The 24,321-nt window shown below is 39.9% G+C and overlaps 2 protein-coding genes across 5 annotated transcripts in view; both read left to right on the top strand.

Annotated features, from left to right (window-relative positions):
- trip4 (thyroid hormone receptor interactor 4) overlaps window positions 1-2,935 on the top strand; it is an 88,545-nt gene extending 85,610 nt beyond the window's left edge. Inside the window, exon 13 of the mRNA XM_084349810.1 lies at window positions 2,589-2,935. Within this exon, the coding sequence (XP_084205936.1) occupies window positions 2,589-2,653 (65 nt within the window). The 3' untranslated portion in view covers window positions 2,654-2,935. The remainder of the gene's footprint in view (window positions 1-2,588) is intronic.
- Window positions 2,936-15,741: 12,806 nt separating this feature from the next.
- Window positions 15,742-24,321, top strand: part of znf609b (zinc finger protein 609b) — an 88,050-nt gene continuing 79,470 nt past the window's right edge. For 3 of the 4 annotated variants that reach the window (XM_084362207.1, XM_084362209.1, XM_084362208.1), the window contains exon 1: window positions 15,742-16,371. The gene's annotated coding sequence lies outside the window, so the exon portion shown is untranslated. The remainder of the gene's footprint in view (window positions 16,372-24,321) is intronic. The other variant, XM_084362210.1, reaches the window with a different exon arrangement.

The raw sequence follows: 24,321 nt of genomic DNA on the forward strand, positions 1-24,321 counted from the left end.
GACTGCTAAACGCTCACTGAGTGCTTGTTTCCACTTATATAATTTGTTTCCATGCATGCATGCAAAAACACATAGAAATGTCAGTGTGTCACAAGAAGGAAATCTGCCAGATCCAGTTTTTCACAATACTGACTCCAGCTCTCTCTCTCTCTCTCTCTCTCTCTCGACAACACCCATTAGAAAACCAGAATGATGCATCTCTGTTACGGTGGATTTACCATTTAAGTAATCTCGGATAAACTTTTGGCAGCGTTCGCCCCCAAAAGATTCCAGACGTCTTTTCCGCGCCCAAGCAGCACTTGTTGCTGGCAGAACAGACAGACACTGACAGCCATTCAGACAGAGTTGGAAATGGTGAGCAAACAGCACTTCTCCTAAACACCTTGTTTATGCTGCTACTACCCACAGAGTTCAGCCATAACGTGACAACATGAAAAGAAAGCACAAGTGACAACCACCTCCCCTGCCTGTCACACTTGTATCATTTTTTCCCCTGCCTCAGCCAGGGGGAAAACAGCCAGCTAATGTGGTGGTTTGACAAGCAGGAGACGTGTGTTAGGCAGAGAGACAGGGTTATTATTTGCCTTGCAGTTAAGGACGGGGTCAACACAGGTTATCAAAACCCAGCAGAGGTTGTTCTGCACAGAAGGACAAAGCAGCAGCAGACTATAGTTTGTGAAAAAGAGCTGTAATTGAGGAATTTGTGGTAGATGTTGCTGCATTGAGAGAGATGAGAGTCAGTTGCAGTAGATTAGGAGGTCATTTCTGGTCAGTGGCTGCTGGGGTTTTGTTTACACACCATAGCTACAAGCATTTATATAAATAGCAACTTGATCAAATCCCTCTTTGAGATTCTCAGCTGTTTTCATCTTTGTAAAAGTTCTCATCTGAGGTTCACATGAATTAGTGTGCAACAAATTATAACCGTGGAAATTCTCCACACAATGGAGGCCACTGTTTTATGGCTTGGAAATGGTTGTCTGCTAATCTGCAAGTTCATGCAAGTGGCTGCAGGAGCCAGAGAGCTGGCTCAGCTACAAAATCCAAAAGTATTAATGAAAGAATCCTTGACTGTTACATTCTTGGCAGAGTATAACACGCACAGATTAACATTCCTTGGATACATCAATGGGGAGTGCACTGAGAAACGATTGTACAGTGTAGTGTTTATTAGATACTACTGATAGTGCTTTCAAATGTGGTGCTTTCCTTTGCTTTTGATGATTCTGCTTGAGGTTGCGCCGATAGACGATGCCATCGTCCATCGCCGATGGCTGACAGCCATCGACTGCTAATCCCTGACCATCGTAACATCGTGATTTAAAAGGCTCCCCACCAGAGCACAATTAAGTGTTGTGTCCCCTCAGAGTTGCCGTAGGGCGAGAGTTGTTGTTGTTTGTGATATGTGCAGAGAGGAAATGGAAAGAAGTATGTTGCTGCTCAGTGCACTAACGTTATGTCTCCATGTCCCATCTACGTCTCTTAAGTCCAAAAGAATAAGTGTTTGTATTTCACAAGAACACAGAGGTTTCATGTTCCGACTTCATTACGTAATCTACTAATCTACTGCTACAGAACAGCATTATAAGAATTTGATTAGATCGCAGGATGTCCCTCACAGCCTCACATTGAACTCCTTGTTCAAATTGAAAGTTTTTTCTCCACAAAACAATATCATACAATCCATGGTACCATCTACACTGGATGATGCTAATATCTTGTATTCTGCTGCAACTACGCTTTAAAGGTGCAACAATACTGTAAAAGTTGACCACCTGCTGAATTCACACTCAAAACAAACAAAGGCGACAGTATATCATCAGAGTAATCTCCAACTGCTGCTAACTGTAGCTATCATTAGCTAGTAAGCTCAGTTAGCTGTGCAGCTAGCAGTCCGGACCAGGAGCTTGGAGCACCAGGGAAGTGTTCTGTGTTTCAACCACTTTCACAGGAGCTTTGGACTAGGACGGGCCAGGGCTAGCTGTTTAGCATGCTAACTTCAGTATATATCATTGCAACACAACACATAGACGTCAGAACTGTTATTTGCATGAATCCGTGTAAATGACTACAAATTGTTTCATTGAGCCCCTTTAACCAATGGATGTCATTCACCACAGTGCCATTCAATTAATTACTCAATGATTGTATTGAGTAATGTGTGTGAGCGAGATGTCTTATTGTAGTTTTGTATGTATTTCATTTCTATAAGACTTAAAAACATGAAAAGGTGGGCTTCAGTGTTCTTTATTCTTTTTATGTATTATCATCTTTTGTATGTGTGCTCTTTGTTAGCGTTGGATATAGTGAACATAACTGAATTGAAAGACACCTTATTTTGCTGCCAACAAAGGCTGTGGTCTAATCACTCTTTGCTGTGGAATAAAAGGTCTCATTGGCCTTTTACCTCATCAGCTCTCCGTCTCTCTCTCTCTCTGTCTCTCTCTCCACTGTCTATCCGAAGCCGCCTCTAATCAGCGGGCCTTGAGCTCTCAGAAAGGTCACTCTGTCCCTTTGATGGTGTTTTGATTCATCCCTTCCTCTTCTCTCCCCTCCCACACTTCCCTTTCACCCCCTTTCTCCCACAGGGAAGCTGGAGAGTCACTACCACCAGGGTGCCAAGAAGGGGCTGGTCCCATCAGCTGCAGAGTGACGTGATAGGAGAAGCTGAGGAGGAAAAACAGTCCGATCTTACGGGAACATGGAAGATTATTTTTTCAGAAAAATGGCCACATTCTCAGCCTTGTTGTCCCAACATTTTACGAGGAGTTGCTGACATATTAACAGTTTCAGCTCTGTCTGTGTGGCATTTGCTATTTACATCAAGATTAATGCTTTAAATGATGCAGTGCATTGATATATAATAATTTTGACAAATTCCTACATTCTGCTTTGTCTGTATTCAATTGATTGCAGAAATAAAAGGTTTCATTAAGTGCTTCTCTCTGATTTTTCATAATGAGCTTGTATGAGCTGAGAAAACGACGGCATCTTTTAAAAGATGTTGGGATTTTGATGACCACCATTGTTTAAATTTACATCTCAGGTTTTATCAGAGGCAGGCCTGTCCTCACTCTTCTCACACCTCAGACCCCATTTAGACCAACAATAGAGCTGTGTTAAAAAACCACAGCCTCCTTCTCATTAATTTCAATGAGAACATTGCATTAGCACAGCAGGGTGGTCGACACAGACGACTTCAGTTAAAAAAAATGCGAAAGAGTTGACCCTGGCTCGTCAGTGTAATCCAACGTCACCCAGCAACACAGTGTTTAGGGTAATCAAATAAGTGCAGCACACAGCACCATACCTTGTAGTGTCTAAACTTTAGCTTTGTGCTTATTCCTCATAAACTCTGAGTGGGAAGAGGGAATTATTGGAGCCATGAAAACTTTTTAGAGTTGTAAAATCCTGCCTCAAACCACCCTCAGACTTGTGAATGTAGTATTTGACCTGGTTTTATTGGACGGTACTTCATCTACTCTGCTGTACCTGTAGCATCATGCTCACAAAACCTTTTGGGCTTTTGGGATGTTAGTTATCTGACCTGTGTCAGTGCTCCAGGCTCACCATCACAAGAGTTTTAAACAGGTCTTTGAGTGGATCTTTTATATATAAATCGCTGTAGCTATTCTTATACGAACACAAAATTCAGTAGTTTGAATGATATTAAGGCTTAAAGCAACATTATGTAGAAATTAAATTAAACATGTATGTAAAGTTATGGTCCTACCCTCTCACTGAAGTTACGTAGTGCAGAAACAAGTGTTAGGGTGCCGGAGTGGCTGAGACAGAGACACCATTCACCCTATCACAAGACACTGTACCATCAACATGATTTTGAATCTGTTGTTTTAAATTTAAGGTAATAAAAATGACACTATGATGCTTTATGTGACAGCTAGCCACTAGCTTCCTAGCTAGCTGTTAGAAACATGGATGCATAATCAGAACATGATACAGCGTCAGATGTTCATTCCTACTAAAGCTGCTCGGTGGCACATGTAGCCAAAAACATCCACCAGCCAAACAGGCTAAAATTATTGAATTGTGCGTCTTTCCAAATGTTATTGTACCGAAGGGATAAAACTATGATGGTGAAACGAGCAATCCATCCTTCGTTTTACAGCCGCTTCTTTCCAAATGTAAGCTTACGGGAAAATGTCATTTTGGGCCCCAGTGCATCCTGTGCTGCTGTAGTTTGGCCACTTGGTAAAATTGGCTTTAAAGTTGGGCTCTGACAGACATACCGTTTTATAAAGTCTGTGGTTCTTTCCTTTTGATTCTCTGCATGTCATTTCAATCTAGAGCAGGAATGGAGGACTCCACCACTGACAATACAAACTATTCTGTAGAGAGGCGGTTAATGAGTGTAAAAACAGTTTTGAAATTGGGTTTGATGAGATGAAAAGGTTAAGGATTATCATCACAAGTGCAATTTGATAAAAGAACCTCACTTGTGTGCCGTGTTATCACTACACAAAGTCTTCATTTCTCCACAGATATTATTCGTGGCAACTTTCTGCCCTCTCAGCTATTAATTCCACTCTTCTTAATCACAAAGATGCTTCAACGCGATTGTACATCGTAAGTGTTGTATTAACTTAAGTTACCGTATTAAGATAAGAAATCCTGCAGGATTACTTCAGATTTTTCGCTCTGTTGACTGTGTTGAATCACTTTTTTAGTGCTTTTGAAAATCGAACAATCGGGCTTCCACGGAGCTACACTCACAAACCGAAGTCTTGTATGAAATGCCGTGACCGGGTGTTTGCTCATGAACAATAGTTTGATATGACTCAGAAGACATGGGTTAAGCCTGCTTTTTAAAAAGGGTTATCATTTTCCAGCATCTTCACTTCCTTTAAAAACAAAACAAAGATGCCAAATCTCTTCAGGAGCCCAACATGCACAGACGGCTACCTCTGCAATCGGCTGTTTATACTTCTCAAAGGTCTTCTGTGTAAATTCAAATAAACACCAGTGTTTTGACACCTTTATCATGAAGTGCTGTTGTGACAGGCTCTGACTGATATTTTGCCAGTGCGATGTCATTTCATGTCTCTTATACTACCTGGTCTCGCATTGCTGTGTGTTTATTTCCTTCCAAATGCTCTTTGACTAAGCTGTTTCTTGCCTGAGGGCGTATTTTACCATGGTCTGAAAAGCATAGCATGAATCACCAGCACACACCCATCCCGAGTTGTTATGTTTTTGCCTGTGCCTGGCATTGTAATTCGCTGTTGATTAGCTTAGATTTACTCTTGTTTGAGTTGCAGATTAGCTACAACTCTCTGCTCCAGTCCATTCAGCATGAGAATGCATAATTGCACCAGCCCTCCCAGTAATCTCCCACCCAGAGAACGTAAGAGCTCTCCTTTTGTAAGTTTCTCCATAGAAGGTGGGTTTTTTTTTTACAGAGAGGCTGCTTAAGAATTTACTAAATTCAGCCCCAGTGAATCAACAGTGACAGCTACTTGCCCTGTGGGTGGCCTTTTCTTCTGTCTTCCAGATCAGGGGCATTTCTCCGGATGAGAACAGACATCCAAGTTCACATAAACAAGGCCTCTGTGCTGTAATGCTGAACAATTAAGCACATGCAGTTTTCACTAAGCCTCTTTAGATAAAACCATAAGATCATGTGCTGTTGGTTTTTCATGCACAAGAGATGTGATGTACTTGTATGGAAGGAAAGCTCGAGGTGATCCATTTAAATATTGAAGCATGCCATACGGTCTGAGCTACAGTGAGCTGCAGCAGATGAAAAACAGCGAATCCGTCTGTTTTTAAGGGAATAGTTTGACACTTTCAGAATAACAGTATGCTTATTTTTGTTTCTTATTTCTTTCTGGATGTCTGATTCAAAGCTACAGACAGAGGCCAGCTAAGACTGGAAAAAGCTAGCCTGCCTCTGACAAACAGTAACAAAATCCTCCGACAAGAACCTCTAAAGCTCACTAACTAATGCATTATATCTCATTTGTTTAAAGGTCCAATTTGTAAGAAATTAGATTTTTGTGTCTCATTCTCCGCTCGTCAAATACTGACACTTTTCCACAATTGTACTTAAGTACAGTACTTGAGTTAATGTACTGTTACTTAGTTACATTCCATCACTGGCTTGTAGGCAGATTTTGTTACCATTTGACAGAAGGAGGCAAACTTCATAACCGCTTAGAGTATTTTGTGCTAAGCTAAGCTAACTGACTGCTGGTCCCAGCCTTATGTTAACAGATATGAGAGTGGTATCAGTCCTCTCATCTAACTCTCAACAAATAACAAATAAGCCTCTTTCCCAAAAATGATGTGCTTCTGCTTTAAATCGCTGCAGCTTACTATCACTGCTGTTTCTATTCTTGCCCAGAGTGCCTGAGGCTTCTTCTGCAGCATCACAAACATTAACCCTGCTGTTATTGATGCTGGAGGTCGGGGGAGGCGGACAAATCGGAGTTAATAAAGCAAATTTAACAAGCGGGTCGTCATCCAGTTTTGAGCACCAGTAAGTGCTCCAGCTAAAATTCCTGTCACAATCCAACTTTCATCCAGTCAGCGATGTTATTAAATTAAATTAGACATAAAAAGGTAATGTATTTATTCATGATTTGGGCTGAAAATATGCCCGGTTGAATTTCCTGATTGAAATTAAATGCAATTGACTCAAGTCCAGCAGTATGCCCTCCTCGCCATTAAGCCAAGTTTCTAGTTGTAGAAGCAGCAGGACCTTTGTGTGCTTGCTGGGAGACTGATTGGACTGAGGGCGCAGGGTCCCATCCCCCCATCCCCACAGGCCTGGAAGAGGAATTAGGCTTTGGAGCACTTTAGAAGAGGTGGCGGCAGGCTGGGGAACAATACAACCTGGCTGAACAGCTTGTGGCTCATCCATCTCATAATGTGTCAGAACACTGCCTGTCGAGCCAGGGTGGATGTACAAAGGAGATATTTAGAGGGGGATATTGTCAGTATTGGCTCATTGAAGACAATTTGATGGCAGAACTCGATGCCTTGAAATCATCACAACAGTCCCTCATTGGGACTTCACACATACAGTACCTCCAAGGTTTTCACCAAGCCAAGAGAGAGCACATTGTGGAACTGGAATTCACTTTCTTACCAAGAGTTAGATGAGAAGATTGATACTACTCACATATCTTTAAAACCTCTTTCACACTGGACAACAAACCTTCTTAATACCCTGTAAAATGTGGCTTTGTCTTCAAGGAGATAGGATACAATTGGCATTCATTCCCAGGTCAAATGACTGCAGTAGTAACGGGGAGGACACGCTAATTTGCGTCCCTATTTCCAGCAAAATGCTATGATGAGCGTTGAAGTTATGGAAGTTGGCACATAAATAGCTTTCTATCCTTGTCCATTGAAGCAGCGCTCAAACATCAATCAGTCGGTGTTGTTTTTTAAAGAAGGACTGAAGTAAAAGATATAGAAAATTAAAAACCATAACATCGTCGCTGGTCGCCATGTTGTTGTTTTTTTCCTGTCTGTGACGTCGGATGAGAAACACCAGGAAAAAATAACAGAAAGGCAAACTCATTTATTGGTAATGGGAAAGAAGTCAGTCACTTATTTTTGACTGCGTTTTTCTGCATTGAAGAAAAAAAACATTTTTATGTGTTGATTTTGGTGTAACAGGTTCCAGCTGCCAGTTAGTTTTGCCAAACTTAGCTTGGAAATGGGGAAACAGCTTGCTCGGTCCTGCCGTTTTACACTCTGGTTTTTGTATACGGGTCAAACTAACAATGAAAAGTGTTAATTAGTGCACTTCGAATTTGGATGTAGGAAGATTTAATGACTTTTGGACCAGTGTTGTAGTCAGGACACCCTTGAACGAGACAAATGTCACTTTTCTGCCAGCACTTTTGCACTGAGCCACGCACGCGATGGACCTGCTCTGGAGTAGGGCTAAGCAGAGCCGGTGGCATCACGCGACTGCAGCCAAGCCATAACAAGCACCCATCTCCCCCTAAAATCGATACTCAATTCATGTCTGTGCAGGAAACTTGAGAGAAAGACATTTTTAAAAGTCAATGCGTTCAACTCTCAGTACTTTTGTAGCTTCTAACTGAACCTCTTTAGTTTCTCTCCTCCTGTTTGTACTTTCAAACATCTGCCGTGTTTTACGGTTTCGTTGTGGTCACTTTGTTGTTTCTGGAGTCATGTTTAGTTACTGCTGGTGGAAACACGACGTTTCCTGTAATGCTGCTTCATAATAAAAGATTTTAATGACTAAATAATGGGGGGGGGGGTTATTTTGAAGAAGTTATAGTAAATGAAACGTGTTTGCAACTGAATTATCGGAGCCACTTTGTTAGCGTGGATTTTCTACGATAGTACTGCAGGGATGAGTACAAGGGGGTCAAGAGTTTAAGACACACCTTCAAGCAGGTAGACCAGTTGTGGTGGAAATGCAAATCCCTGCCGCGTTGAGTCAAACCGAGTAGAGCCAGGCTGGCAGATGTAATGGAAAACTGAAAAAAGTCATTACCAAGACCAGTGTACTGAAACCAAGAAAGGACCAAGACTTTGAGAGGTTGAGACCAAGTCAAGACCAAGTCCCGAGTCCCGTGACTCTTGTCTTTCACTGCAAACCAAAATTCAATACAGTGATATACATGCAGTTGTGGTCTGCAGAGTGCTCTTTGTCTGAGACTGAGATGATACCAAGTAAAAGGCAGTTGAGTCCAAGACCGAGACCAAGACCATCACAAAATGATCACAAGTAGTACAACACTACTTTGGACAGAGTCAGGATAGTGGTCACCAGCGATGCTAACCCACTGCTGGCTGTAGCTTCATATTTAGCTTACCCACATGCAAGTACTATTGATCTTCTCATCTAACTCATGGTTAGAAGGCAAATAAGAGTATTTCCCAAAATGTTGAACAATTCCTTTCATAGCTAAGAGTGCTTAAAGTTCTGTTGCATAAAACACATTTCCTGATCATACTGTAGCTCCGACTGCCTGACAGGATCCCTTAATGTAAGATCAAGGCTTTATAGAGTTGCTAAGTAGAGCAGAATTCCCTCCCCGCCTGCCTTTGTGCTGTCTCCAGTGTGTCATGGCTCGTCGGCTTTGGTTAGTCCAGAGGTACGAGGTGGGCCCCATCTGAGGAGGGACGGCACATGAACTTTCATCCCTCAAGGCAAGTGAGTAAAACACAGAGAGAGATCTAAGAGGTGGATGCCGGTATGTGTTCTCTCTTTGAGAAGAGCTACGATCTGTTTGCCCTTGAGAGGTGGGCAACGGTAAATGTTAATATCTGTCCTATAAATAATCTTTTCCGCAAACGACCTGAGGAATTCTGTGTGGTGCAGCGAACGGTAAATCTGCACGGTAACAAGACGAAACTGGCTTTACAGAAGGCGTCTGGCTTGACAAGGAAATGATTTTGGAAAGGAGAGCAGATGCATAAATTCAATTAAAAATGGATTTCCCATCACAAATGGCTTTCACTCGCTGCCATTTCTCAAGATCCACTGATAAGCAATCAATTTAGTCCATGACCCCTGACCTCACTGAGTGAGATTGTACCTGTGACAAAACAAATGTAGTGATGTTTACAATCATGGCCACATCAATTTTCTAAAGAGAACACCATAGAAACACAGTGAAATAGAAACTCCAACTGATAGAGCCTCCTCTGTGTTCGTGTTATAATGACTGTCCACAGAAAAGCCCCCAACAGGGCGTCTTCACAGCATCGCTGGAGTTTTTTAACACAAATGACGCCACACAGAAGACAGTTCAGACGATCGCGTGTCTTCAAGGCTTCTCCTGTCATGAGGGGTAAATCTCCGAACATAGTGATTTGTCAAGCTTTAGTCGCTTGAATATGTAAAATAGTCCCTTCCAGGCTTGTGTTTTCTTTGGAGCAGGCACTGTAACAGATACATAACATGATTACTCTGGATTAACTATTAGCATATTGCTATATGATAGACAATAAATGCAAGCCTCTGTTTAGCCACAGGCTTTCAAAACATGTTCTTATTCTTGTGACTGTAAAAATGTAATGATATGACAGATGGTTAGATATTTGACAACACTTGACATCTGGAGACAACAAAAGAAAATTGACAGAAAGTACTTTACAATTACACTACTGACAATAAATCCTTCTTTTTAGACTTGTTACATTAAAGATATGTTTTGCAAATACCTCATGACTGTGGTATGATTTCTGTTTGACTAATTGGGTCAAAACCTCAGTTTGTCCCAAATAAAATGTTTCATACAAATTTAGAGCAAGTCATTACTTTCATTCGTGATCTAATTTTTGTGGAGGAGGGACATGGATCATGTGTTAAAAGGACAAATGAATACATTTAACGATCTGTGAATCCCCAGTTGTTTCCACTTCCTCTCGATTTTGCCTTTACATGCGATGTCTAAGTCACATGTTTGGCCTGAGAGTCATCTAGGAGCCAGATCTGTCTGTTTATTGACGCCACTGTTCATTGTTGCTTATTTCTTGGCTCTTTGCCAATTTAATGTTCTAGAAAAATTATTTCTCTGGAGCTTAATGGATGTTGTTGTCCGCATGACTCTCATTGATTAAGCACTAAATTATGTTTGCATGGCTAAAACTAGGCAATCAAACCGCACAGTAAATAAAAAAGTATACAACTCCTCTCTCTGTAAATGGATAGTAAATGGACTTGCCTTTATATAGCATTCTTCACATTCAACCATTTAACAGACCTGCTCATCAGGAGCGATACAGCGCTTCCTATTCAAAGGAAGCGCTATTCAAAGCACCCCTGATATTTCTATGCTCAGCCATTCACACACCGAACAGGAAACAAGTGGAACAATTTGGTTTCAGTATCTTGTCCAAGGAGGCTTTGACGTGCAGACAAAATTCCATTTGAATATCCTATAACAAAACTATGGCTGTGTCCAAAATCACTCCCTCATTCACTGGAGCATTGCAGTATGGGGTTTTTATGATGTCATGGATAATAACCCTGTTTTGAACAAAGCTGGCAGCTCTGTGAGGCTTTGAGCTGAATGCTAATGTTGGTATGCTAACATACTCACAAGGACAACACTAGCATGTTGAAGATAAAGTAGAAATAGACACCCTGGACTGACTGACTGAATCAACAGACGGCCTATGTTTTCCTGTGAGATTTCTTGCCTGGTGAAAGCAAAATTTATAAGAAACCAATTTTAACATCAATGCTGTCATTATTCTATCGCCATTAGACTGTGCAATGAACATTTACCTCATAATGTTGGCTGTTCATCCAATAGTTATTGAGATATTTCAGACAAAACACCAAATCACATAAACAAGTCAACCTCATAATGGCACTAGAGGGAAAGTCAGGGGATCACTACAGTCATAAGGTTCATCCACTGGGGACCATTAGTGTCAAAATTCTGTAATTAATTAGTTTTATTTAACTCAAACCTAAAATGTCAATCTCATAGTGGAGCTCCATGATGGATGGAGAGGAGAAATCAGTGGAACACCAGTCACTAAAATCCATCCTCTGGGGACCACGAATGTCTGTACAAAATGTAATAGCAAGCTGTTAAATATTTTTTGGAGATATTTCAGACAAAACCAAAAATGTCAACTGTATTGCAGCACTAGAGGTTAAGTCAAGGGATCACCTACATCATTAAAAGTTATTCACTGGGGACCATGAAAGTCTGAATGTAATTTCATGGCAACCTTTGCTCAAAACCGAAAATGTTACCTTCATGGTGGTGCTTGTGGGAAAAAACAGGGGATCACTAAAGTCATAAAGATACATCCTCTGGGGTCCATGAATGTCTGTATGAAATTAAATGGCAATCATTCAATAACTGGATATTTCATTTAAAACTAAGAAGCCTCAGGGTGGCACCAGAAATAAAATTGGGAAAGTCAGAGGGTCACTAAGAACATTAAGTTTTATCCTTTGGGGACCATAAATATCTGTTTAGAATATCTGTTGCCATAAAAAAAATAATAAAAAAATAAAAAACATCTGGTGCTTGAGGATCATCAAAGTCATTAGGATTCGTCCTTTGGGGACCATTAGTGTCTGTGCAAAATTTCATGGCAATCCATTTGATAATGTTTTGAAATGTGTCACTCAAACCCAAAAGTTTCAACTTCATTGGGGGTCCAACAGTATACATCGGTGTATCACAAGTCACTAAGAATCATCCTCTGGGGATCATGAATGTCTGTATTATATTTCATGGCAATCCATTTACTTTTTTTTTTAAAAGATATTTCACTGAAACCCAAAAATGTCAACCCACATGGTGGCACTAGAGGAGAAGCATGCCGATCACCGAAATCATTAAGCTCGATCCTTTGGGGACCATGAACATCAGTAGAAAAATTGCAAGACAATCTATTAAATCATTTTTGAGACATTTCATTCAATAGCAAAGTATGTAAAATTCACGGTGGTGCCATAGGACCAATCAGTGTATCACCAGTCACTAAAAATTCATCCTCTGGGGAGTCTGTACAAAATTTTATGGCAATCCATCCAATAGTGATATATTTCAGTCTGGCTGAAAGGGGTGGTTTGAATGACAGACTGCTGTCCTTAGAGACATGCTGCTAGTGTTGCACCTTCAAAAACTGCTGTTTTGTTTTTTTTCTCTTAGTCTTTTGTTTATTTTGTTTCTGGTTTCTGTAGCACTTTGAGATTACTTTATGAAAAGTGCTTTACAAATAAAATGTATTATTATTATTATTATTATTATTATTATTAGTGTGCTTAAAAATGGGGAAATACTCGAAAATAATTGTTTTAATGCAAAAGCAATAATCTAACTTCTACGTCTGCAATTATTCAGTCAGCTTTGTGCCGTGTCAGTCTGAGGAAAGGAAATTAATTGGGTCATGGTAAAAACAATGCTATGATACTGTATCCTATAATGTTGTTTGTTGCTTGTATAAGCAATTTACTGTCACTACTGTATCTCTGTTACTGCCATTTATGAATGTGCTCCATTGCTGTCAGTCGACACAGATCCTTCTTTTAAAAATGCTAAAGAACAAGTCTCCTTCAGACGGGTTTTAAGGCTTTACGGTTTCTTTTATAGAGTAATGGAAAGATGATCACACGAATCAAGCCAGCCCCTGTGTGATTCCACATGGCTGGCTGATTAGCCTTTTCTCACTGATGGAAAACACATGGCGTCCACACAGCTTGTTCATTTGAAGGTTTTTTTGTTGGTTCGACGCTCAGCAGCGAGCAGAGCACTTGTTTTGGAGCCTCAGCCTTTAAGGGCAGTCATCATCAGAAATCTGTCCCCTCCAGTTCCCCACTTGCCCCTGACTGTTATTTAGCTTTCCAATGGGGGCTGGCTGCTCCCATGGGAAGCTATGAGTGTGCCTGCCAGCAGGAATGCATTGGAGGCAATAGAGGAAGATGGAGGATGGATGGAGGATGGTGAGTAGCTGCTGCTGCTTTTCCCTCTGTGTGAAAATGAGTCCATTAATTCAGCCCCCTCCCCTTCCTCTCCCCAAGCCCTCCCTGTGCCTGTTGTCTCTGTTTGTTAGCGAGATGATTCCTTCTGTCATGTCAAAGGCAACATTATCATATCCTTGTTGCCTGGGAAACCAGCACTGAGAGAGACAACGACTTAAAGCTTTCATGGGTGTTTGAAGCTGGTAAACATGAAAGGTTATCCGTGGAGCTGTGAGAGTTGGAATCCTAACATATCTGAAAGGGTCTTATTGTTGGAATCTGGTTTTCTTTCTCCTTTCAGCTCACTGAGAAATTCCCTCTTGGTTGTTTGTTAATCGTTAAATTGGAACGCAGCATACGTAGTCACAAAGGTAACATGTCCAATTTGGGTCGAAGCGAGAAGATCAAGTTTTGACCTCAGCATTCTTTTCTTTTATTTAATCAGAGTCTTAAAAGATTTAAAATTGTTGACATTCAACCTGACGCACATTTGACATGGTTGGAAGAAAGAGAGCCAGCAATTATTTACGGATGATATCAATGCATACCTTACACATAACATTTCCTTTAGTCTGTTCATGATTACTTTCCCTCTCTAAACCACATGTGATTACAGCATGTAACAGATTATGCTTCACTTCCTAATAATACACCACTTATTTAGGGTTTCTAAGATCTAAGCAGCTTTATTCATGTTTCTAAATCCACTTCTAAGGCTGTGTATGACCAATTATAAGACATTATTTTGAACATTTGAGTTGCCATGTTGTGACCGCTCCAATGGATGGTTCAACCACTTCCCTTTTGGAGGTGTCGTATTCTAAGGTGTGAAAACCGCAGAGTGCTAAGTAATAGATCATCAGCATTTATGACTTCATTATTACCAAATATACACCAATCAAAGGGCTTTTTCATACACAGACAATTGATTCTTAATCAGCCTATGACTGACATATAAAGCAAGTTAATGCTAATCAACCAATAATATAGCTGTGGCTGCACCTTATAAACCTTTTCTTTGTGGTCTAAGCCTTAAATGAAGACATTAAATTGTAGGCTAAATGCTTCAGCAATGTGGCCTGATAATTAATTAACTAACTAACTAACTGACTGACTGACTGGCTGAGTATCGGGTACTTTATCTGAAAATAGAATTTTGTCAGTTTTATAATGCCATATGTCACAGTTAGAACTAAAATGAATAGTTGATTGATGAGTATTTATTGAATCAACTGTAAATTAAGTGACTAAAATGTTTATTACTGACTAATAATTGGTTGACAGTTGCAGTTGTGTGATTATTTGATCAAAACTAATGATTTGCAGATTCTTTCACTTAAGTAAGTTTAATTGTCCTTTAATGCTGGGCTATTTTACACTGTTTTCTGATATATTTGTACACAAAAAAATAATCAGTTAATTGAAAATGGTCTAATTAATTGATCATTAAAGGTGCAATATGTAAGAAGAAGAATGTTAGTTTATAACATTAAAAAATAACTAAAATTATCAAAAAAAATTGTTAAAATATAACAGTATTGACATTATGTTGAAGACGTCTATGTATTGTTATGCACAGATATCTGCTGAAGTTAGCATGCTAACCCGCTAGTTGTACCCCATCCTGTCTCGTAATACCACTGTGTCCAGGCAGAGTCAGCTAATAGGACAGCTAGCTGCATGGCTAACTGAACAAGCTAGGCAACAGCAGCTACATATAGCAGCAGTTAACAGTTACTTGTATGAATTCAACGGGTTGCCACTTTGTACATATTGCACCTTAAAAGTAATTATCAGTTGAAGCCATAGTCACAGTTTCCCTTGTATTTGTTTGTATTTATTTGTTTGTTTTTTAGCAGCCTGGGGGGAATATACTACTGACAATTAAATTATTTGGCTTTTTGTTTACTGTCCTTTTAATGTAGAAATGTTCATAACACTTCATGTTTTATAAGCAGAACTTTTTTTGAATGTTGCCCGGAAGTAAATTATATCTCGCTTTAAACATGATTATTGCAGTTTTAAATCTGACCAGATGTATACATTTCAGTGAATGTGACTTTATTAACAGTGTGTTTGTGTGTTCCCTATGCCCCACATAATGTACTATTTCTGATTGCTCTCTTTTGAAGTATGTATAATGGTTGTAAGTTGCTTTAATTAATTCACATTTTAACTAATTTTATTTTTGGTGTTGGTCAAAATCTGTTACGGGCTGGATGGGACTTGGGCTGGTGGCCTCAGTGTTTATAAAATCCTGGCTCCGGCCCTGTTCCTGACCACCAGCTACCTGGCTCTGTAACTCAACACACTTTGTGCCAGCTGGGCTGGCTGCTGGAATATCCCTCATTGACGACAAACAAATTAAATCACAGTCCATTCAGTGCGGTTAATCCAGTTCCGGGTCTTTAGCCGGGGCGCTGTGGACTGTGTGACAGTTCAATCCGACTGGAACGCCTCCTCCTGGATTTCCTCCCCGCTCCCGCTGCTGCTGGTCGGCTACATTGTATCAGTTCCCACACGGAGAAGCACCACGGCGCTCATCCACGAACGGTGAATACGGAGGAATTAATCTGGATGGAGAGATATTCACTGGGGGATTAATTGCCATAAGGTCGCGGGAGTGGACTGGACTTGTGTCGGGCTTGAGACGGCACCGATAAAATGCCCTCCGGACTCGGCTGCTCTCGGTGTGGACGGTATCTCGAAGTGTGATGGCAGAAGTCCAGTGAATCGCTGGCCTCCCCTCCTCTCTTGTGTTGGATGTCTTGGGGAGTGCGCTGCCACTGCTTTCTGCTGCTTCACATTTAAAGAGGTTTTTACTGTAATTCAAAGCCAATTACTCCGAATTGTTTTGATTTCTTTTTATGGAGTGCACACCACCATGGACAGAGATGGGTTTGGAATAGGAGTGGCTAGCTAAGTCGGTAAGTTGGAACACATTTCTCTGTCTTTTTCTCTCATTGTTGATAGTGCTACGACTCGTTAGCCATTTAACGTTAGCATTGCGTGCAAGGCGAGCTGGCTAGCGTTACACCATATAGCCAACACAGCATGCAGCAGCAGCAAGCAAGCAAGCTAGCCAAGCCTGACTGCACTCTGAGCTCATTGTTTCACTCTGCCAGCTAGCGTACTAGTCAGATTAGCTCATTACAACAAGCTAAGTTAGCCCTGCTAGCTTCCTGAACTTCAACGTGTAAACATGGGAACTGGTAACTTAACCCGAGTAACGTTAAAGCACCAAAATGCTAAAGCTAACTACAATTTAAGTTGAGTAAACGGCTAGTACCGGACAGCTTTCACCTCGAGGAGATTCAGTTTGTATTACACAGTAAAAACAAACACTTGCCCAACTGCACTTACACTTTTCATGTTAAGTGAAATGTTAGCAACTAAATGTTCTGAGTTTGACAGAGTTAAAGCTGCAGATTCCTCCAGTGGAGTGTAGTTTCCCAAGCTGGGTACCGGGGACCCCATGGCGTCCGTGAGAGTTTCTTATTTCCTCAAATAAAGCGAAATTGAAACTTTTTTTCCCCCCACTCACGTCTCACTTTCTAGGTTTTAATAGAAAGTGAGAATGTGTGACCTTGACAAATTGAACCCAGCGTTTCACTCCTGCTCCTGGTTCAGTTGCAACAAAAGTCTTCTCCAGTGGAACTTCAGGAGACTAGATCTTAAATAAAATGGTGGTTTGTGGTCTAATAACTCTCTACTTGAGAGCTTTCTGACCTGAATGAAATGTGGGACCCTTCTCTCCAGATTCTTTTTGTTGGCTCATGTTGTCAGGGGCTGTCCCATCTCAGTGAAATGAGTCATTCAATTAAAGCACAAAACATTTTTTACAAGACCACTATGGGCTAGCCCCGAGCTCTACCCTGTGGTCTGTGCTGCTCCATAGAGAATGACTGTACCACATTAAAGTCAGGCCCAAGTATCCAGCATTTGATAAACTACATCTAGAACGTCTTCATTTCTGTATTTCTTAACAGCAGATCTAGAAGTGTTTGTCTAAAGCTGAGTCTGCCATATTTGCATAGGCAAAGTGACGGGTTTGTGGTGACAAAAGTACAAAAAATAGGTCTTAATTGCCATTGTGCATTTAAGTGTGCAAGATAAAGTTGTTGAAGGTTTTGCACAGCCCTGTGCATTGTTCCCAGTGCACCACTTTCAGCACTTAATCATATGTAATTGGTTGTTCATGCTACTTGTGTTGCGTATTTCTGTATTTATTAGTGCAACTGATAAGTGCTTACAATGCAGCTCTTAAGATCCTCCATCTGGCGTGACTGAATGAATAGACACATAGTCTCAGGGAGTGTTCAGCATTACCTCATAGGGACATATTTGAGAGAGGGAGAACTGTATCTGTGACAACGGCAAATTCAGTTTTGGTGGATACGTCTGTTAGTAGCCTATTGCAAGTAGGGCTGGCACGATATCAGATTTTGACAACGCGGCGCAAAGAATTCAAATAAACGTACAACACCTACTATGACAAAGCGTGAACAGAGAGAAACAGAAATGATTTAAGGAGCGATTTATTATTTAGATGATCTTACCATATGTGTATTATTAACACAAATCAGTGTTTGATTTTAAAATATCACGATTATCGTCAGTATCGGTAAATTGCGACAGCCCTAATTGCAAGTATATTGGTTCTGGTGTCCGTGTTGGCCAATAAGCAATAAGAAACTACATTACAGAATTGCCAAACTATGTTCGATTCAGAGCCCTACCGATAAATCAGTTTGATGATATTGGTGTATCACATATTTATTGGGATCGGTGCATTTGTCGTTCGATATGCACCAAGCTGAAAATGTTCTTTTCTTTAGAGAATTTAGCGCAGAAAAAGTGGCTTTTCGTACTTATTTTTGGATAATAAAGTTGGTTGCGTCCCTGTAAAATCCTGCCTCGACTACCTATCTTTGTCACAAGTGTTTGAGAAGTACATTTGAAGGATAATTGCAAACAATAGTGTGGATGTCCTCCTATATCTATCGGAATCTTTTTCTCCCAATATTGGTATTGGCAGCAGCCCCAAAAATCAAGTATCGGTCAGTGTCACCTTTACATAATTTGTCTACTACATAGTTGTCCTCTTGACAAGTTTATATTTACACTGAATATGTGTTGCTTGGTATGTATCATGGTCAGAATTATTGAAAAAAGACATCTCTGGGATCCATACCCGTTATTTGAATATGTAAAATTTTTTACAATTACTTTTCTTGTTGGATTTTTAAACCCCCAAATACTGTTATCAGTGTTGGCCTCAAAAATCCAGTATTGGTCAGGCTATAGAGTGTACTACCCACTCAAAAACTGGTTTATTTTGTCCATAACTAGAGATGAGAGCTGCCATAAGACGTGTTCTTAAAGTAAGCGATTCAGTATGAAAGGGTGGTTTTGTTTGTTCATTAGAGTTGGTTGCTGAAATGCTTAATCACCGACTGTCGATGCTATTTGTTATAAATATATATAAATGCACCAATCACCAAGAGAGAGTGAAGGAAACTTTGGCAGGGAAACATTTACTCGTTCCTAAAGAGCCTTAAGCGTTCCTGCCTAATGCTGCAGTTAATTTGAAAGATCAGTTTGGCAGCTCCATTGTCCGGGTGTGGCAATAACTCTGAGCTGGTGACTCTGATAAAGGAAAATCTTAACATAAACTCGGCTGTAAAATATTAAATGGAATCCTCCTACACACAACTGTAGCAACACTTCCCCGTGCTGTTAATCCACTTTGTTCCAGTGTGTCATGCAATAAACATGGCTGATTTGCACCATGTAGTCATCCTGTGCTTTGGAGGTCGGAAGTTCTGAGGGCAGCTTCCATTAGCTAGCAGCAGACTTGTGGTTTTGTAGAGCTTAACTCTTTGTCACAGAGGTCAGTAGGAAGCAGCAGTTGGTTTGCTTGAAGTGTACTCTTGCTGTGCTGTAGCTAGACGTAGTTAGCTGGTAATGATTTCAGGTGTCATTGAGGAACTTAACACAGCAGAAAAAGAGGATCACACAGCACTCCAGAACACTATATTAACTGTGTGCGTTGTCAATATGAACCTCGGTATTTGGGACATTTCACTACAGTGTTGTCATGATATTATATGTTTCTTTTCAGATTAAGCCTTTAAAAATAGTGTGTCAACTCACTGTCAGATAGAAGAGAGAACACAAAAGTGCAGCTGGTACCTGTATATCGATACTGCAAAAAATGTTCAGAATCGTTATGTATCAATACTTAGATGTTTTTGACAATACTATAACACAGCCACAAAAGGCTGTTTTAGTCCAGGGAGCAGTGAGAAGGTCAACTTTACTAGAGCTACTGTAATTTCTCAGCTGTGCTTATAAATGATTCAAGCCTTTCACTTAGGCTCTAAGAGTGTTAAGTCAGTATTGATTTATTACTCTCTTATGTATTGATTTTTAGGGTTTTCATGGTGTTTATATTGAACTATTATTTCTTATTCTTCTTATAATATTTGCCAAACTATAATAACTACAAGAGATCCGAGTCTGACCCATACTTGATTTTTGTTGAGTAAAAAAAAACCCATCACATATCCAAAATATCGGCCAATATTCCCATTTTTTGCAATGATCCCTCAAATGTGGTTCACCAATGCTTGTGACAAAAATATGTAATGGAGGCAGGATATTTTACAGTTTTTACCATACCCTTTAGTGTCTAAAATGACATCAGTGTGAAATGGTACACTTCACTGGGAATTTAATAATACTGATGTCAAACATTTTTACATTATAATCACTAAAAACACAGTTTTCATATCTGTGCATATCATATACACTGATAGAGATAATTTTGTAATATCTGCCAACCAATATATCAGTCAGGCTCCACCAGGGATAGTAATAATTACCAAGGATTTCTTTCCCAAAATTAAAAATAATGTAGCTCACATAATAATTGTTGTAACACCAGTGTTCCTTGAAGTCTTTGTTCCTTGAACTCAGCACCGGCTCACTGTGAGGCAGAGAGCTTGCACTGCTTCCTTTCCAGCTGACTACCTTTTCAAAGGCAGTTCCTCTCCATCTGATTACCTTTTTTTTGCAGTAATTTGTTCTACTCATTGTAAGGGTGTTAGAAACCTTGTTGTAGCACGGCAGACACAATTTATACAATCTGACAGAGCCATCAATTGTAAAGTGGAAGTGAAATTTTAGACTCTTAAGCTCCGCATAATAGCATAACATTTTATAGTTGTAAATTCACATAACGCCTGAACGAGAGCCTGAGGTGAACATGAGAGCAATTCCCCATTTCCTCCAGTTTGATTTTTGTGATAACTAAGCTGCTGTGATGTTGTTGTGGGATGTGACCCTTGTCAGTGAGGTAGAGTGGAAACAACTGATGGTTTAAGTGATTGTTAATGTATATGATGACACTGTGGCTTCCAGTCTAATGTGTTTCTGTTGACTTGAAGGGAAAGTGAAGTCTTAAGGATCAGCAAGAAATAGTGATAGTGTTGTGTTATGTGTTAACTTTGACCAGCTTTTCTAGAAATCTGTTCCTGATCAGGTTGGGTATCAAAGTAACTGTGTGGAAGAAGAGAATTTAACAGTGTTTGTTTAGAGGGCCAGGCCATCAGATTAGTCCAGGACAAGGGGATTATGTTGGCTTTGTAAGGCTCCCGTCATCTCATGGCCGCACACCAGCTGATGGCAAAGTAAGAAAGGATTTAAACCATATCCTTAAAGGTAGCTGGCTGCTAATTTGAAGGCTTTTAGGTACCTTAAAATCCCTTGAATGAAGCTGTTTACTTTGGGGGAATGTATACATTTTAATGGGCGTTACTTTGGCAAAGAAATAGAACACATGCGAAATGAGAAGCGTATGCATTCCTTAATTCCCTTTGTGCAGTGGGGAGTCCATAATAAGCCTCATAATGTAGTTAATGCCATTGGACAGGTTGAGATGAGATGGAGCACCTTTGTAGTTTAAAACATCATGCAGCGTTTCCCCCAGATTGAGATTTATTTGAAGTGGTCCTCACTAAGTGATGGGGGTTGGGCTTGTTAAAGCACTGCTGTGAAGCCTCAGTATCTTAAAGAGTGCAGAAAAACAGCTTTACAAACAAGGCCTTTCATTATATTTGATAGTCGGTAATTGTAAATTTCAATAAAATACTTTTTACTTACTAATCTGCAAGTCTGCTGCATTTAACAGGGAGACATTTAAAAGGAAGATCAATGGATAAGAGGATTTCAAAGTCAAGTAATTTGTAATTTTTTCTGATCTCAGCCCTCGAGATACAAAGAAGAACAATTAGTCAATTTGTTGTTCAAAAGAAGATTAATGCGCAGCTATTGTTAATCTATTAATTGTCGAAATCAGTTTTCAAGTTAAAAAAAGCATTCTCAATAAACGGTCTCTTGTTCAAGCTTTTCAAATGTAGAAATGTGCTGCTTGTCTGTGTAATAACATTATAGCAGATTAAATATTTTGGATTTTGATTGTTAGTCGCTTGATTGCATCACCTCAGGCCTTTTAGAAATTGTGATGAACATTTTGACTGTTATCTGAAGATATATAGGCCAAATGATTAAATGAGAAAATAACCTGCAGATAATGGAATTTGACAATAATGATAATTTCTGGCCTTAACGCAGCTTTCAATGCAATATTCCTACAGCTGTATATTACCCACCTGCCCTTAAGTAGGCTTCCATTAAAATGTGTTAAGTAGTGTGGATACACGTTTCAACAGTTTAATAGAAAGCATGTATTGAAGCTTTCTTTATTTGGTTAAGTGTTTTTTGTATTGAGTTCTGTAGTGTTATCCGTTGAGAGAGGGAGAGAGAAGTGTCATCTGGAGCTGTTGTTGGAGATGAAGAGACGTTTCAAGTACAGACCAAACCTCCCACCCACAAGAACAAATTGCTGAGGTCCAAACACAGTTTTCAGCCAACAGCAGTGCTTGAGTTGCATGGTGCACCCGAGAAATATTCAATATTGCAGACACATTTTAATGCAACGCATTTTAATGTAAATCCAAACAGCTTACTTCACTCATCGACTTAGACTGCTTCTCTAAATATCACTAATTAAAACTGCTTGTTACTGTTTTATGTTCACAAGCAACAGTGAGGTGTTTTTATGACAGCTTGTGGTTTACTTAAAATGCAGCGGGTTAGAGTACACAAAGGATCTGAAATGGATCTGCGTTTCTATGTTCAATATTGATCCCACCTGTTCGTCCCTCCTGTGGAGCAGTGTGGGACACTTCTAGGCGAGGCAAATTAATCTGTTTTTATGCATGTAAGTTGTTCTGTTGTGTGAGAACTAAGGTTGTTCCTAACGTTTAAACAGTTTAAATTTAGACTAGTCGACTAGTCTAAAAGTCAGAAAACACTCCAAAAACTGTCACAATTAAGAACAATTTAATCTACAAGGTTAAACATTGGCTGAAAAAAAAAAAATGCGTGTTGTAAGAGCCATTTGAAACTGTTAATCACATTATTCAATAACCAAATCGTATGTTAAATGCCCTTGAAGTATGTGGCACTTAGCACATTGCACATTATTCTACAAAATATGAGAACAATTCAGTAAATGAATGTTAACAAACCGTATTTTTTTTAAACGATATTAAATGTATCAAGAAATCTTTAGGAATCGTGCCTGATCAGGGCTCCAGGGTGTAACTATTTTGCTCGCAAATGCACAACTAAACATTTTGAGTCTGGATCCCTGCTGACTATTACTGTGGCATTTTCAGTGGGAGGAGGACAACATGACATTTCAGTATTTCAACAAAGAATATAAACATGCATGTTAATAAAATGATACTGACTAGTATATGTGGTGCCAATGAGTTAGGTTAGCAACCCAGAGATGTGACAGTTGTCATTTGAACTGTAAAGTCGTATCATGGATCAAAGAATATGCAACTCTACTTTAGTTTTTATTGCCCTGATTGGATTTCTCACTAGTGAATTGCCAATTACAGCAGAAAAGAGCACACTCTGAATTCTTGATGCTCAGTTGCTTCTTTGCCAGAGCCTGGTGATCCATCTTTTCCTGGGATGCGAGCCCAGGTTACACGAAACTCTCCCCCACTCGAGCAATAAAGATATTGTCAGCTCTTGTGGCGCAGCACAGTCCTGGGTGCTGCAGAAATGCTGTCTCATTTGCCTTTGGTTTAAGTACTGTCGACTGTGCTCTCAGAAAGAAAAGCCACAGAAATTATGAGTTAATTCAAGCTGTTTTTTCTGAAGGTGATTTCTTGCGTTGTTGTAATGAAGTCCTGTCAAATTGCATTAGTATGTTTAACACGCTATTGCTTTCAGTACTGTCTTCATTCATCCACTCATAAGCAACATGACCTCGTTTATCACTCTCGCTTCACTTGTTCCAGACACTGGTGATCTTTTCACTGCAATTCACACATGACAATTAACCATCTACAAATGGGTGAACAACATACCAGTGTAAAGAAAGAGGTATGAAGTTGTGATTTTAAAGCTTTTCTACAAATCGATAACTTAATTTGTTGACAGAAAACAAATTCTAAGAACAAAGTCTAGCTGTACAAATGCCATGGTCTTTTATAAAGATACATCTTTGAGTCGAGCTTAGTGAAGAGCATGAAAGGTCTGTGAAGATGTGATGTGTGGGAAATCCTCAGAGCACATCAATACTTGAGCGTGGTGGCTGTGAGTGGGTGGTACTGTCCCCATTGCCCTAATCATACTGCAGAATCCACTGTCATCTGTCGAATCAAAGAGAAACCGTTGTCTCTCTCGGATGGAATGCGCCTCACTTGTGATATTGACAAGTAAATGAGAGAACATCCGCAAATGACACAGTTGCTGCCGTCTAAAGTGGAAACACATGATCAAGTGGAACT

This window comes from Pagrus pagrus (assembly GCF_965226575.1).
Source record: "Pagrus pagrus genome assembly, chromosome: 1".
NCBI lineage: Eukaryota > Metazoa > Chordata > Actinopteri > Spariformes > Sparidae > Pagrus > Pagrus pagrus.